Source organism: Nilaparvata lugens, chromosome 3, assembly GCF_014356525.2.
Source record: "Nilaparvata lugens isolate BPH chromosome 3, ASM1435652v1, whole genome shotgun sequence".
Classification (NCBI taxonomy): Eukaryota; Metazoa; Arthropoda; class Insecta; order Hemiptera; family Delphacidae; genus Nilaparvata; species Nilaparvata lugens.
Window position 1 is genome coordinate 65,042,322 of NC_052506.1, and position 17,469 is coordinate 65,059,790.

Consider the following 17,469-nt stretch of genomic DNA (forward strand, 5'->3'; position numbering starts at 1 on the left):
CTTAAACATTTAAACATACAGAGAAATGTCAAACCGTCAACTTGAATCTTAGACCTCACTTCGCTCGGTCAATAATGTTTTAGCTCTACTAACTCTTTATTCTTCTAATAATAGTTTCTTCTTTCTCTGTATATACATATGTTTCATACCCCTCTTTTATACCCCTTCACTGAGTTTCCTTAATCTCTTCTAAAATATCATTCTCTTCTAATCTTATTAGTTATACTGAATCGATGTCAATATTCAATGAAGTGCGATATTATTTATTTTGTTTTCCTTTCTGGTTGTGAATTTATATATAACTTTACACCGACACCGACACCTCAGGACAGGACATAATTCACTCTGATCTTTTCTAAGGAGGCTGTAGTTTTCAACTGCGCCAGGTCTACTGTTCACAGAACTACTAGTATTCTAGTAAATTACATGTATAATTTTGGAACTTAGCCTCGAGAAGCTCTCAATGGGTTAATTATAAATCTAGTAATAGTGAGAATTTCATTAGTTCACTCATATTTGGAACGATACAACAGCTATTAATGCTCAAGAATTGATAACACTGCGATCTGTAAAGTGGTGCTTTAATCAATTATTATCAAACAGCTGTCTGCTGGCTAGATCGCATCACATGAAATTATTAGCTCATGTATCTTGAATTATTTATGTAGCCTTCTACTGTTCCCAACACTCAGGTTGCCATGTTGACTGCACTACTAATACATGGTGGTATTACTTAGCGACTTTGCCATTCTCCCTAGTACATGACATTCTTATCAAAGTTGGTTGAGTTGTTATGGGAGCTGAGTGTCCCATTCAACTTTCAAGTAGCTTTAAATTTTTTTCTCGTGATGAGAAAATTCGGTTTTGAATCATCTTCTCGATTATCTATGACTCTTTTGCATGGTAATCATATATTCTTGAATTGTGGTCGAAACATCCCGTTTATTGAGAATGATGTACTTGTACAAGCATACTCAGCACTGAAAGGTGAGCTACCAGTCCACGCACATTCGTGCTGGACGTCCGCCAGTGAATTCTCCTCGTGACGTCAGCAATAAGACCCTCTATTATCCTTGGTCTCGATGTAAACGTGAGTTATGGCCGAGAGGGACAGAGGAGCCTACCACAGAGCACATATATCTGATGCAAGCTTCAAAGCAAGAATGGTGCATCTTCAGGTGCTATGAAATATGGGTCAATTCTCAGCCTGGATGCCAGTGAAGCATGGGCCAGAGAGGGAGTACTTGTTATAAATAATATAAAGACTCGTGGAAGGATCTACGATAGAGATAGGTGTGAATAATTGCATCAGCTCGTAATTTATCATTGAAGCAGCCGAGCAAAGGAGCTCGCTCTCTCACCTCCTACTTCTTCATTCTCACGATCTATTTCACTTTTCTTTCGTTTTTTCCTCATGTTTGAAAAAGTATCATCAATTTTGAAATCACTTTTTTAGAATTATTGTTGAGAGGATAATCGATATCAATTTATAAGTCATATTCCAATGTCATACTCCAAATTACTAATAAATTGACTCGTATAATATATTCTGTAGTTTTTCTCATACAAAGAATGGCAGTTAATACATTACAAAGTCGTTTGATACGTACTTAGTTGAAAAAGAAAAATATTCATCATAATACATGAATTGGTGCGTTAAGTGAAAGTAGGGGCTCTTTCTGCTATAATATCACTAGAAACACTCTTTTCACTAGTAGAACAAGTGGATGAATCAGTTACCAGTATCTTTTATTTCTAAGTAATCAGTAATCAGTATCTTATTATTTCTAAGAATATCCATGATGGTAGTGAGAATTCGTCGTACAGTATGTGCAAAGCAATGAATTCAGTGGAAAATTCATTCGTAATCCTTCAAGATGTGATACAGAGTTGAAAAATTAGGTATAACTGAAATGATAATCCCATAGTATCTCAATGTTTAATATATTACAGTGATTCCAATTCAAACCCGGAGTTCTGATTGTAGTTTGATCAATGGAGTGTAATTGACCGAAGCGAAGCTGAGGTCTTAGTTTCGACTCGATCGGCTTTTGTCTGTTTGTTTGTTAGTATGTTTGTTTGTTTGTACCGCAGTTACAGTCGCAGTTATTGTCCGATTTGGATGAAATTTGGTATGCAAGCTCTTTGAAACAAGGCGCAGAAACGTATGTGTAACGATTTTTGATAAAATCTCTGGTTTTTCTTGTAATATTTAAGAAACCGTGAACTAACCTCAATCCAGAAAGGATGTGTCTTTGAAGATACAGCAATTCATTCTAATACTTTTTCGCAATTGTTACGAGCACATGGTGGTCGAGTCGGTTAAACCGTGGTCTGTCACACTGCGGGACTCAGGTTCAATGCTCGTTCCTGTCAGGTTTTTTTTGCAGATAATACTAATATTGTTCTATCTTATTCTAATAATATATCATTATGGAATAAATAATTATGATTAGATAGAATAATTGAATTGAATCATCTTATTATTATTATTATTGAATTGATTTAACAAATTGAATGGATAAGTTATAAAAAAAATCTTTATTGTATTGGAGTCCAATACAGCCGTTGTAGAGAAAAATTATTGTATGTAAAGGTATAAAGGTATTTTTTTTCCTTTTTGTGTAGTTGAGAAGTTGATATTGTGGTAATTATTAACATTTAATTAAAAAGACCAAGAAATTGTCAAAAAACCACAGATTTATTGATACTTAGAAATACCGGTTTCGGTAATTACACCATTGTCAATCTCTGATAAACTCTGATAATGACCGAAACCGGTCTTTCTGAGTATCAATAAATCTGTGGTTTTTTGACAATTTCTTAGTCTTTTTCATTTAAAAGGGACTCCTTGATAAGTCCAGTGTCCCTGGAAACAGTGTCTCTAGCACTTTCAATGGAGAAAATAATAGACACAATAAAATCTTCACAATATACTGTACTTACTGTACTCGCCCTTCTCATTAGATTGAAAGTTGTATTCATGAGCGAGGTCTACTTTTCGCAGAACTACTAGTAATATACTACCGCCAACGATTCCTTGAGAGACGAATACCGTTCGCATGGTTGATGCCAATTAGTAATGCGTAGGAACTGGAGCATCCGCCATCTTCAAACAAAGTTGGGCGCGCATAGGTCGTCTCGGGGCTCCCAGACACCGACCGGGACCAGCAAAGATCATAAATTTGAAGTTCACCGGCATTCGCAGCCCGAATAACTCTATTAGCAAGTGCATAGTTCACCGGAATGAGTTCATTAATTGCTAGTTCCACATGCGTAGCGTTGTCGCTGGAGAATGAGCCTGCCATGCATCTCAAGGAGCTTTCGTGCGACACATGCTGGCTGCTCTGCTCTGCTCTGCTCTTTGTGGAGAAGTCGTGCAGCTTCCCTTCAAAGCACTGCAGTTCACTCCAATTCAGAATTGAATGGCATCCACTGATCGAGATCCCAATATCCTTAATTACCTTATATTTCCTTATTGTTCTCATCTCGCTTAAAAGGTTTGTAGACATATTGTTCTTTTTTTGCTTCTTTGATCTCACATTCCGTCATAAGTTGTTTATTTATTTCTCAACAGATCATTGTTATTTTACATATTAAGAATGCTTTACTTTTAAGTTCATTCAACTAATACACTTATTATTATTTTTACTATTTTTTCATTTAAAATATTGTATTGTTTTATTTTCTTTCACTGAGTTGTTAGATTATAATTTAGTATTGTATTGGAGGGTTAAGTGTTAGAGAGGGCTGACTGTGCCCTAACTTCGCCCTCCTAGGACAAAAATAAAGGAAGTCATTCTATCCTATTCTATTCCATTCTATCATTAACAAATTACTTTCAATCCATGTCAATATCAATAAATATCGATGAATTAATTCATCTGTACTATCATAGCAATTGATTGAATTGATCAATATGATAGAATTGTGAAATACACAATCAGGAAGTTAAAGATATTTTAATACTTTTTGTAGTAACATTGTCCCCAACTCTCATAATATATTCATAATTTTGAAATTGGAGAGACGAATCAGATTCATTCACGGAACGATCGTGGAAATGTGCGTTGTAATTGAGAGTTTTTCAAATGATTATAACTACTATTATTCCCTTAACGTGCTCATCTTTACAAATCCTATTATATTAAGCGAGCAATTTCTGTATATATATATATATATATTATATATATATATATATATATATATATATATATATATATATTCATATTTGGTTATTTATATTTATTTATGGTTATTTTTGTCCAACGGCTCTAACGATTTTCACAAAATTTGAAACATAGTAGGTTTATGATATAAAAATTCGATCGCACCAGGTCTCATCCTTGGGAAAACTTGGGTAAGCTGATTTTACCTTATCTCGCGAGAAATTTAGAAATTCTAATGGACTCGATCAAAATAATCTGATTTGTTGACATGACATGGTATATTATAATATTCAAAGTAATTCATTATTTTACAGTTTTAATTGATTAGTGAATGTTATTTTTTATTCAATTTTGTTCGTATACAATCTTAATTGGAACTATTCTGTTTTCAAATATTTGGACTGAAAATTGTATCTGAATTCAAGTGTATGGAACATAACCTACTTTTTGGACGATTTATAGTGTATAAATCGAAATTCGGGGAAGAAACAGTCCTGGGCTGTGCCTGTTTGTCCTTCCCTAATCATTTTGAAAAATAATTGTGTTCTGTTCATCAATAAATAAATAACGAGCGAAGCTCGGTGGCCCAATATTGCTAATATTATAGCAGCTCCTTTATGCTGCTAGATACAATGATCTGTTCAATTCTGATACAATTCTGTTCAGGTATCATCCTCGGGACCTCTCACGACATGCCTTGCTCGTGGAGTCCATGATGGTATGAAGATGTGTCTTAAAGCTGGATTTTGAAGGGGTGAAACATGAAGTTGGTTTGGGGTCACACATGAACCGCTGTGAATAAATGTATTACAGCATCAATTTCTAACTCTTCCTACAATTCATCAAAAGCTGAAATAGGAGTTATCTATTGATTACAGTTAATTAAATTCTCTCATTCTATTTAAATCCTCATTTTATATAGATTTTTATCTTTAAACTACAGATTCTTTGTATCAATGATTTGTACTACTGATTTCAGAATTAATGGATCTTTCTTCACAAATAATTCAAAAGTTCTGTTATAATTTAATAAATTAGCGTTCAGTTGAAAGCCTTAACGCCATGAGAAAACACAGTCGGAAAAATATAAAAATTTAGCAAGTCTTAAACTCAATATGAACATAATCTTAAAAATCTCATTCCAATTTAAAGACTATCTTCCTGACTTTCAGCCATACTCTACAATAATATATCTCCAGAAACTATAATTCAAATGTAACATAACTGAAAACTTTCTTCTCTACTTTCTGTATTTCTTTAGAAAAAAATAATTATCTTCCATCACGAATAAAATCAAAAGGTCTATTCTCAATCAATATTATTAACTTGAAAAATAACAGGCTTTGTTGGTACAATACTCAGATGGAAGTTTCAATTAATTAAATTCCCTAAATTATATTTTAACCTTACTTTACGTACCTTAGCGGTTATTTGAAGAAACAATTATTATTCCTACATGATGAAGTAACACAATTAAACTTTTCAGGACATGGCACTTCTAGAAAATTTAAACTTTAATAAAAATAAAACTAACTCCTACATTAACTAATAATATAAACTTGCCCAAAAAGGGCGAAACATAATGACTACATCTTTACTCTCATAGTGCTCCTAGGAAGGCCAAGTTTTAGATATGATTCCATAATCTACATTCCTCGACGACTCGGAGCCACAATTTTTAAATATCTATCCTTGGAAACTCGAAGTCATGGCTGTTCATAATAGAGAGGGAGAATAATTTATTTCGCTAACTCACTTACAATAATGGCTCTAGTCTATTGCGTATTAAATTTACTATTATAACTTGGGAAAAGGCATGAATTAAATAATGTTCTCGGTACATATGCAAGTAGGAGACACCGCTTGAGTTTGCTTCGTCTGCTCTGTTTTCTATATATGAATTGAGTTTTAGGTTAGTTGAGTTTAGAATTTTGAAATAATAGCGTGAAAAAATGTCATCTCTATAATAATCTTCAGCATAATCTTATAATAGCAATAGCCTTCTTATGAATCGTTTACATTCTCATCTTCTTGAATGCCTATTTCCTATTTTGTGATGGCTATCTTTATATCAGATAGCTATATTTTGTATTCATTCTTTTGTAGGAATAATGATGATATATATTATATCATGATCGAATCTAAAAAGAGTTTTATTGTTCTTAAATATTGGTTGTGATCGTATCTGGTATAGTTTCCTCTTCCTCGTACGAATTAGTTGAGCCATTTTACTATGAGAGAAAGGTGATAAGCTGCTCTAGACTAGACTCACCATTTTTGAAGCATTTGCTTCAAAAGTTGAGCAAATGCTCTAGTTTATTCATACAATTTCGAGTATAAGATTTGCTTTTGAGCAAATGCTCAAACTATTTTTTTGATGAGCAAGAGCAAAAGGTTTTGCTCACGTTTATTCATAGAAAATGGAGCTAATGCTCCATATTTTAGAAGTATAAGCAAATGCTCAACTTTATTCATATGGCTTAATATTGAAGCTATATAGAATCTAGTGCATTATAAAACTCAGATTCTTATCATGTTCGGACTAATGATTTGTTTGCTGGTCCAGATTATTCCAGATCTTGAATTTTGGTTGTTTTGTGGCGGCAAAATATGATTGCAGTGTTTCCCTTGTGAGACGAAGATGCTGCCGTCGGTTCAAGAGCAGAAAGACGACAGTTCGTTTCTGATTTTATGTCTGTCCCCTTCAGAATATAACAGTAACCATGGCAACGAAGAATGGAAACGAAATTGCCTGAGATAACATGAAAATCGAAACACCTGTCATATTATGAACAGGCTTTCCTGTGCAGCTCTTGCTATATCAGTACCATGATATTTTCCTACTAGGATAAAAAAGATTGTTTGGTTGAGGTAGAACTGGAACATGACTCAATCACCTCAACATTGGAGAGAAACACACTGATCTCCTATTCCTCTCCTATTCGAGTAGTGTTTCTCGACTTTTGAGCTCTCAAGGTCGATTCATTTTCCTGTCTCTGTGAATCTGCTATTTAAGCTTCTCAATCTATTCTACTGATAATTTTTCAAATATAACAACCAAATATTATATTGAGGACTATATTTTAATAACTTTGCAATATTGCAGTTCCACTCTGACTGAGTATCCGTTGTGGATCCCTGATTTTGGTTTTATTATGAACCTTTTTCAAAATGTTATTGATACTTTTGTTCACTTTTGGTTGGCTTTTTCTGAATTAGAATTTGGAATTTGGATGTGGGTGGGATACAAATTTGAATTATCCATTGACTAATCTATGTTAAAGACTAGAAGAGGTTTTGGGCGAATGTATCTTTTCCACAGTACTGTTATTCTATTCCATCAACTACCAAATCCAATATTATCTTCAATTTTCAAGCCTCTTTTTGGAGCTTCATACAAGGGGGGATTGTAACTTGAAACCCCTCCCCCCTTCGCTATGCCACTGACTAGATGCAATAATTTCAATCTATAAAACTAATTTGACAATAGGCTAATTATTGTTTATTTCATTTCAGATGGTCGCCTTTGCGTTGAGGCTGACAGTTCTAGCGTTATGCTGGGCAGCGTTCGCAGAAGACATGCAGAGTGAGTTGACATTCTACATTGAAATACTTATATCCTAATATTATTGTATATCCATTATTGATCTATGATCATATTCCATTCAATTCAAATTCAAATTCAAAATTCAAATTTATTTATTTCCATCTTCATACAACATGCACTATACATTATAATAATAATTAACAATTCTAATACACAGCATGAACCATTTTACATTTTACCATGAACCAATTACAAACAGATAGACACACATTTGGGATGAAGGACTTATAATATATAACTGCATATACAATATGCAAAATGGAATAACTATACTTGAGATAAGTTTTTGTATTCTGAGGTATGAATTGTTGAAGAAAAATTCATAGACTACTACAACGCTCATGCAATACAAATTGCATAACTTATTCCTTGTAATAGCCGCTTCTGGAAACGGTTAGATTGGATTCAATAAATCTGGAATAATTATAATTTTATTACAAGAGGAGCTCTCACAACTTTTATCATTTTAAAAATGCAAAATATTATATGTTATAATATGCTGAATAATCGTTTTCTCAAATTTCACCGCTGAAGCCCTTCCTGATAAAATCTCTAACTATACGGTAACAACTAACAAGCACGTATAATTAGCTCTGTACTCACTCCAACTCTCTTCCTCTTGTCTCCTTTCTTTCTCCGTTGCTCTCTCGCACTCTTTTTAGCACTCACTCAAGTGCTGCTCACTCAACACCAAACCAACCCTCAACCCTCTCGTTTAGCTGCACTCACGTCCCGAGGGTGCGGTTGAGTGCACAACTCGTACAAAAGATAATGATATGTAAATTAACGAAAGTGTTTGAATTAAAGCTCCGCGTAAAACTTGCCTGTTAACAAACTGCCTGAGCAGGACATCGCTCGGTTACTGAGTTCGCAGCTCCAATCCCCGCATCCACAGTCGCTTTAATTGAGCCTGGCGGTTTGGCAACATTGCATTCAGTATTCTATTCTCATTCATAGGTAAATGAATCGTCGTATCTCTGAACCCGGTGATGGTTTGAATTAGAACTTTCCCCGTATACTCGAGTGGGAATCTAATCAAAACTAATACATAAGTTATTTTTCAATCGCCTATAATCAACCAACCATTATATATTCAACTCAAAGCATACACTTCATGACGCTGTTCAATCACTGTTGAAAATTGGTAAAAGTTTAAAATAAACAATTTTCAATATCATAATCATTACTATGATGAATTCGTAATAGTTTATTCATCTACTGAAGCTACCGTACTTCAAACTATACCATAGTTTGAAGATTTGATCATGATTCATTTATCCGCTGATGCTACTTCAAACCATACTATACAGTGTTGTACGTAGTTGTATTGTAATAAAGAATAGTTCATACAACATTACTTTATTCAAACACACTATAGACAGATTGTTCTTGCTTTCCTTTAATTCACCATTCCTACTCCATTCATTGTTGATTGATTTATGTAATGAATATCGTGATTAATTCATTCTATTGGAATAGAATTGATTCATTCAATTCGCATTATATGTCATAGAGAGCAAGATATCAAGGAAATGATCTGACTTTTTATAAGAAGGATTTTCTATTATTCATAACCCGAATTAATAAAGTTTTTTCCAAAACAAAGTTCGCTGCTCCCTAATACCGACATCAATCTCATGTGACCAAAATATGGGAATGGCTCTGGTGTGGGGGAATCCACTCATAAAAATGAAGGTTCTCACTAAGCCGCTAAAAGTTTTGTAATTTATACTGTCATATACAGAAAGAATTTCAAAGAAAATGGAAAGAAGCTGGCTGGATAAGTCGAGGAAACTCTTTGGCTAGCACCGGAATGTCTCGCTTACACTAAAAACGTATTTCCAGGGCCCCATAAAGTGTTGAGAATGAAACTAGAAATTAGTTAAGTGAAATAGACGTGGCGGTATTGCGAGTTTGAGCCTTATTTATGGTGAGAGGTCGTCTTGGGAAAGGGATTTTTGAAAAAGTTTTGAGGATCGTAATAACTCATTTCAGCCGGTTGAAGCAGCTCTTTTTTCATGCAGCAGATTCCATTTGAAAGCGGTGAAAAACTTTTCCACTGATAATGAGGGTCACAGTTTCATTATAGAACTTTCATAAAACTGGTTCATTCCCTCAATCCTTGGCTGAGAATGAGGCCATTATCTGCTAACAAATATGAGCTACGGGACACTAGAGATGCTCTATTTGAAACGAAGCTTGAGCAGTAGAACTATTCTACTGCCATTCATATCACGGAGTTCCAAGTACTGTAATCCAGTATATCTTGAGTTTGAGAGTTCTAGGTCAAAGTCACTACATTCCACGTCATCCTTTTTCTCTTTTCAAACTATATTACTATATCTAACGATATTTCAAACTTCTTTTAATCTTATCATACACAAATCATGACGATTATCACCTCTTTGTCACATCATCTGAGGATGTAATTAGGATTACTTACATAATTTACTCTTTCTTCTTTCTATGTCAACCTATATTCCCTCTTCCAATCTCTCTTCATCTTAATTTCCCCCCATTCATTCTCACCTCTTCAGATCCTGCCCTTCCAATGGGAGTAAATAATGCGATCGTGTTATGGAAATCCCTATAATAGTATATTGAGCAAGTCAACAATAGCATGAACAGATAATGTAATAGTTTTTTTCCCCGATTGGACTTGTACACGACTAACGATTTTCCACAAAACTCATTTTTATCCACATTCTGTTGAATAGAACATCGAAGTTTCCAGGATGAAATTCAACTGAGATGATACAAGTTGTGTAGAGGTTTTCTAAAATTACAACAGTTCTATTGGCTTTCCTCTTTAGCTCAGTTCACGAAGAAGCGAGATTCACACGCAAAATTGACCAATCCACTCGATAATTATTATGTTGGTTGCGTGGGGAAACAATTGCACCGGTCGGTTATTCCATTGCCACTGGCGAATAAAGGCTGCAAATTGATGCTGGGTTCGCGAACCAGGTCAGCTACAGCTCCATTCACAAACAAAAGACCACTTTGGCCCGAATGAATAACGCCATTCAAGCAAGCCAGCTCTGTGACTGTTGCTCATTCACTGTTGCTTAGTACAGCCGTGTTATTCGGAAACATTTTCTCGATAGAAAATTAACAATAAATTCTAGGCAATAGATGAATGAAACATGATTAGATTAGAATAGATTAGATTATATTCCTTTATTTATGTATGTTACAATATTTATTGTCTTATACACTTACTTACATTAAGTGACGGTAATGCTAATTATTCAACGAATTTTACAAAGTATAAAAAATAAATCAATGAGAATAAATATTAAATGCAATTAGAATAACGATAATATAAAATTGTAATGTAACTTCATAAATCGGCGGTGTTTCAACAAATAATTGTCGATTCTCGAAGAAGGATATAAAATAATATCCTTCCCATCAACACACGACCGGGTTGTGATGGAATAGAGCTGTTGGGAATAATATAACATGTGAATATGTGATTTGAATCTGAGTATTATGGGATGAATGGAAAAGATGGATGATATTAGAATGAGTAATAGTGAATACAATATTGCATTAATGTTTCAAAATAGATGAATGGAGCAAACGTTATAGGATGGGATTTATTAAGATTCTAGAAATTGATTGAGTAATAAGGACGATATACAATACTAAAGAACAGAAAATGTTGAGATGAGATGATTTATATGTATTGTGTAAGATGGATGAATGAATGGAATAAAGAATGGAAAGCACCGAAGATTAGAATATTTGTCATGCAGTGCTCTAGGGTTGGACAGACTCAGTCATTTTCTCTACAAGATATTTTTCAAATGACAAGATGAAGCCCGCTCGGCTCTCAATACATCCAATAGAGTTGGGAAGTTTATTTCATTCACGACAAGCACTGACAAGGAACGATAAAGAATAGATAGTAGTTCGGTAATTAGGTATCCTAAGAGTATTTGCGCCAGCTCTAGTATGGGATGCATCTATCCTCCTATCATCGGAAACAAATTCAAAATCATTCTTGAAATAATTAGGATTGCCATATTTTAAAGTATCTCTAACAAGTTTGATCATTCTGAAACGTCTCTGATCGGGAAGCTTCAGGGTAGAACTAGCAATGTGTGCTGGGATGATATTGTGTTCATGACGTTCAAGAGAATAAACAAAACGTAGACAATCATTTTGGCAGCGCTGCATTTTATCATTGAGTGTAACTTGCATGTAATTGAGGACAGAGTTGCAGTACATGAAATGTGGAAAAATAATAGATTGAACAAGTAATAATCAAATACTTCTAGGAAGGACATCTTGTGATTTTTCAAGTGAATGCATTGCTGAGAAAACCTCTCTACAGGTTTTATTGAGTTGCTCTGACCAGTCGAGGTTTTTATCCATAATGATGCCTAGGTTTTTGACTGACCTGCAGTAGGGGATCACATTACCATCAACAGTTATTTTATGTATCGAGTTGAAGTCGATATTGTTCACTAAACATGAGTAACCAATAATTGTGGGTTGTGTTGTCTGAGGCTGTTTCATCTTGTCCATTCCACTATCGAACTTAAGTTATGTCTTGATTCATTTTTTGCACGGTTTCATTTAGTTGAGTGATGGGACAACTTGCATAAATTTGAATGTCATCTGCATATGTATGGAAACTGGAAAATGTTATAGAAAAGGGGAGGTCATTTGCATATAGAGTAAAAAGTAGAGGGCCTAAAATTGAACCTTGAGGAACACCATGTGAAACATTCAACCAATTCGACCTGTTCACTCCAAGAGAGACCCATTGTTCCACATTATACAACTACAACATTCGTTGTTCTTCATTGGAATTTACTTATTCTATGAATGTTCCAATTAAATCAATTTGATGTCTTCCATAGCTCAGTCAGATAAGGATATACCAACCTCTAATAGAATGCTGCCGAAAAATTTGTGGTCCCAGCAATATCATCAAGAGCATATTTGTTTGCTTTTCTCATGATGACATCTTTCACACACAAGAAAAAAGAATAATGACAAGACAAAGCATTATTATATAAATTTCAATTTCCTGTAGATTGAAATGATAGAATGACACACTCTTATCTATTCATGCTCATCTCCTGATGTCGGTATTATATAAAATTGATGACTCTCAAATGAATGAAATGACTATTGAAAGACTTTTGTCAAAGTAATATAATTATTCACTAGAACCATACAGAAACGATAGCATAAGTAGATATCCCATGGTAAAGGGCGTTTATGTCGCAACTTTTACTGTTATCCCAAGCCGATAGTTCACGTAGTTCTTTCCTATGCAGCTGTGTGACGCTGGTAGTCTCTAAAATTGTGCCTTTCATACACTATCACCCCAACAAAACAGTAAAAATAGACAATAATCGACAGTAATCGGCTTGAGATAACAGTAAAAGTTGCGAAATAAATTCCCTATACCATGGGATATCTACTTACGCTATTGTTTCTCTATGCTACGTTTCTCTATGAACATTCTACTTGGACTCTATTGTGGAAAAATAATAATAATAAGAAATCAATAAGAACTGTTGATATTTATTGATTAAATTTAATTTTTTTTAATCCCTCAAATAGCTTGTAGCTAGAGGGATAATATATCACAAATTGTATATGATTATTTTTGTATCTGTTTTGTTTTGAGTTGAATAAATGAAATGAAATGGAATGCTAGAACAAAGAGAGTGAATACTAGAAATTACTTAGAAAAATCTGGTGTGGCGCACTCACACAACTTTCCTTGCCGTTATGAAAATTTATCACCTGACGCTAGTGATCCCGCGCATCTCAAGTCTACTAATCAAAGATCTAAGCCAGCTGGTGACAGGACTATAACACTGGAGACACACGAGGTCTGCTATCTCTTCATAGTGAATTATTTAATAGAATCAACAGTTGCCAACAGTTTGCAATTGAAATAATAACATTTTCTCGAATTTCGAGCTTATTTTAAATTTTAGGTGAAAATGTCACTGATCATTAATTGTAGAGATTTTCATGCTCAATCTTTTCCATTTGGAATTTTTTGTTCAAGTTGTATCTGAAGCCTGATAATTGGGAATCTAAAATCAAACTTTGAATAGATGGGGCGGAGCTCTTGGAATTTTTACAGATATGGGACTTGTGGCAGTTGATAGAGCTTATCAATTACTATTCTAGGTATAAATTTTTTCAAAATCGTTGGAGCCGTTTTCGAGAAAATCGCAAAAACCCTGTTTTTGACAACATTATCGCCATTTTAGTCGCCATTTTGAATTGCATCAGATCGAAATTGTTCGTGTCGGATACTTATATCGTAAAGACCTCAAGTTCCAAATTTCAAGTCATTCCGTTAATTGGGAGATGAGATATCGTGTACACAGACATACACTCATATACACACACACACACACACACACACACACCACACACCACACACACCACACACACACACACACACACACACCACACACACACACACACACACACACACACACACACACCACACACACACACACACACACACACACACACCACACACACACACACACACACACACACACACACCACACACACACACACACACACACACACACACACACACACAACACACACACACACACACACACACACACACACACACACACACAACACACACACACACACACACCACACACACAACACACACACCACACACACACACCACACACACACACACCACACACACACACACACACACACACACACACACACACACCACACACACACACAACACACACACACACACACACACACACACACCACACACACACACACACACACCACACACACACACACACACACACACACACACACACACACAACACACACACACACACACACACACACCACACACACACACACATACCCAAGAACCACTTTTTTGGACTCAGGGGACCTTGAAACGTATAGAAATTTAGAAATATGGGTACCTTAATTTTTTTCGGAAAGCAATACTTTCCTTACCTATGGTAATAGGGCAAGGAAAGTAAAAAGTAGCTTGAAACTAAGTCCGTGTAAACATTGGGGACGTGTAAACATTTTGCTGTATACTAACAGCAGAACGTTCGGGTTGATAGTGGATTTCAGTCAAATATTTTTATCATTGCACAGCTGTTAAGTGGCATCTATTTTCACAACGACCTATTTGTTATGTTCGCATCTTGAGTTTGCACCTTTATTGTCAATGTTACTTCTCATGTGAATTATACCACCTTGCTGATTCTATCAATAAAATGGAATATCAATCTTGTGCTCTTATATAACTGTATTTCAAAAGAAATATGACATAAGCTCTTTTTGCTCTTCCTCCCAAACAATTAGCTCACAGGCTTTCTGGCATCTGAGAAATCTGGCAGCACTGTACTCCTTGAGAACAATGCTGCAATCTCAGGTTTTCAATAACTATATTGATCCTTATTGAATGAGCGAAGCGAATTCTATGTTTCAAGTCAATCGGCGTTTGTCTGTTTGTTTGTTTGTTTGTACCGCAGTTACAGTCGAAGTTATGGTCCGATTTGGATAAAATTTGGTTTACAAGTACTTAGAAACAAGGCGCAGAAACATATGTATTTTAAATGTTTAAATTCATCCCCGTTACAAGATGGCGGCCCTTTATTCGGAAATGTTACCCAACTTTTCAATACTTTATCAGATCAGGTTCAAATTTGGCTCATTCTTCTCAGCGCTTCAAAGCGGTAGACTATTATTTCATGTATCACATGTTGAAATTTTTTAATTTTTGTTATTCGATTTTTTTTCAAGTCCCAATTCAAGTTTCAGATTCTCAGCGCTCCAAGGTGGTCTATTTCATAGATCACATATTCAAAATTTAAAAAAATTAGAATTCGATAATTTCCCCCTCCCCCTTCACAAGTCTAAAATTTAAAGTTTCAGATAATTATCTCTTTAGCCGTGCATCCTAGCTTAATAGTGTAGCGAACTTTCATTTTCCAGCGCTTCAAGGCGGTCTTATTTCAAACATCACATGTTGAATATTTTCTATAATTCAATCATACTTCCACTCATACATTCAATCATAAAGAGATTTTTCATCTCTTTAACCGTACATCCAAGCTCAAAAATGTGAAGAACTTCTATTTCTCAGCGTCCACCACCGATCCTATTGCATTTATATCATCATACTCTAAATCCAATTTGTATGTGTGTGTGTGTTTGTGTGTGAATAGGCGGACGTGTGTCAGTAGTGATTTTAGTGAATGTGGCAAATTCTACTGTTCTCTGAACAACTAGTTAATTGTAAAAACAACAGAGGTTGGATATGGGATATGGTCACTGAATTGAGGATACTTGTTTATGTATTTTATTCATTTTCTTAGTGAATATGATATATATTATCCGATTGACTAAATTCAACACTCACTGATGATTTGAAGTGTTGTTGGATAGAAAGAAATGAATGGATGAATTTAATGAGGATCAGATGTCGACTAGTGGAGCATTGATCTCCATTGCCATCTGCCTTCATGTAGGCGATGTAATGCTCTCAACTGACGACATTAGCTGCTCGATGTCGATTTGAACGCTGACAACGCTCTTCTCCAGTACAGCTAGATCATTGGCAGAGAGAACAGTGACAACTATCACTTGTGTTGAAGAGAGAGAGAGAACGCCGCTGTAGATCAGAGCAAAGCTTGAGCAGAGTAAGTAGCTTACTGAATGGAGTCTAATTCTTGTCGCCTTCAACCCCTTGTCATTCCACGACATTGCGCTTTTTGGTAAAAGAGAGGAAAGAAGAACAAAGAGAAAAGCTTGGGAGGATTGTGTGTGCAGGAGAGAGGGGATGGGAATGTTAGTGGGGAATAGATTCTCTGCAAGAGAGTAGCAACATGTACTGAGAAGACTCGTCCTAGTCGAAGTAACGCATTTTGCCTACCCTGGTCCGTCCAATGCAGAAAAGCCTTTCATAGTCGATACATCTGGAAACCTTCTCACTTCTCCTCCTAAAACCCGGATTCAATTCTCTCCTCCACCACTTTCGACAAGACTCAACGTGCTCTTGCGGAAAAGTGAGCTCCTACGCTGTGAATAGGCTCTGCAAATGGCTTGGAGTGCCTTGAGTCGTCCAACATGCAAGTCTCATGAATAACGTACAAGTCAGGAACACTTGGGCCTAAAAGAGAATGAAATTCGCATAACCTATGCAGAATTATCTAAATACACAGATTATCATATTCTATGAAGTGATAAAATTTCATTGCCAGTCTAATGTAGTACTCATTTTATAACTGCAAATCTTACTATCTATTCTTTGAAAAAAAAATTCCTCAACTAATTCAAGTTGCTTGTTTTGTTGATTAGATAATTGGAGAAATAATATGAGAGAGTAAACAAGATGAGAGTTGTTAAACCATTCGTTAATCGTTTGAATCTAAACATTGATATTAAACATAAAACCTTTATAAAAATACAAATTCTACAGTGACTGAGAACGTGATTGATATTTTTCACTCACTTCCACATTCACAGAACTTTGTTAATTTGAAGAACTATCAATTTTAGTTGATTTTTCAAATCAATCAATTCATTGCCATCAACAATAGGCAAAGGCATAGGCACTGATCTGAAATCGATTGGACGAGATCTTTCAGACATACTATACATTTCACTGATGATAAGCTTCTTTCAAAGCTTATAAAGAATACA

General features: G+C 35.1%; 1 protein-coding gene across 7 annotated transcripts in view; it reads left to right on the top strand.

Annotated features, from left to right (window-relative positions):
* The window catches only part of LOC111053237, a 285,465-nt gene that overhangs the window by 219,339 nt on the left and 48,657 nt on the right, over positions 1 to 17,469 (top strand). For all 7 annotated transcript variants that reach the window (XM_039424319.1, XM_039424323.1, XM_039424321.1 and 4 more), the window contains one exon: positions 7,686 to 7,755. In XM_039424319.1, the coding sequence (XP_039280253.1) occupies positions 7,686 to 7,755 (70 nt within the window). The remainder of the gene's footprint in view (positions 1 to 7,685; positions 7,756 to 17,469) is intronic.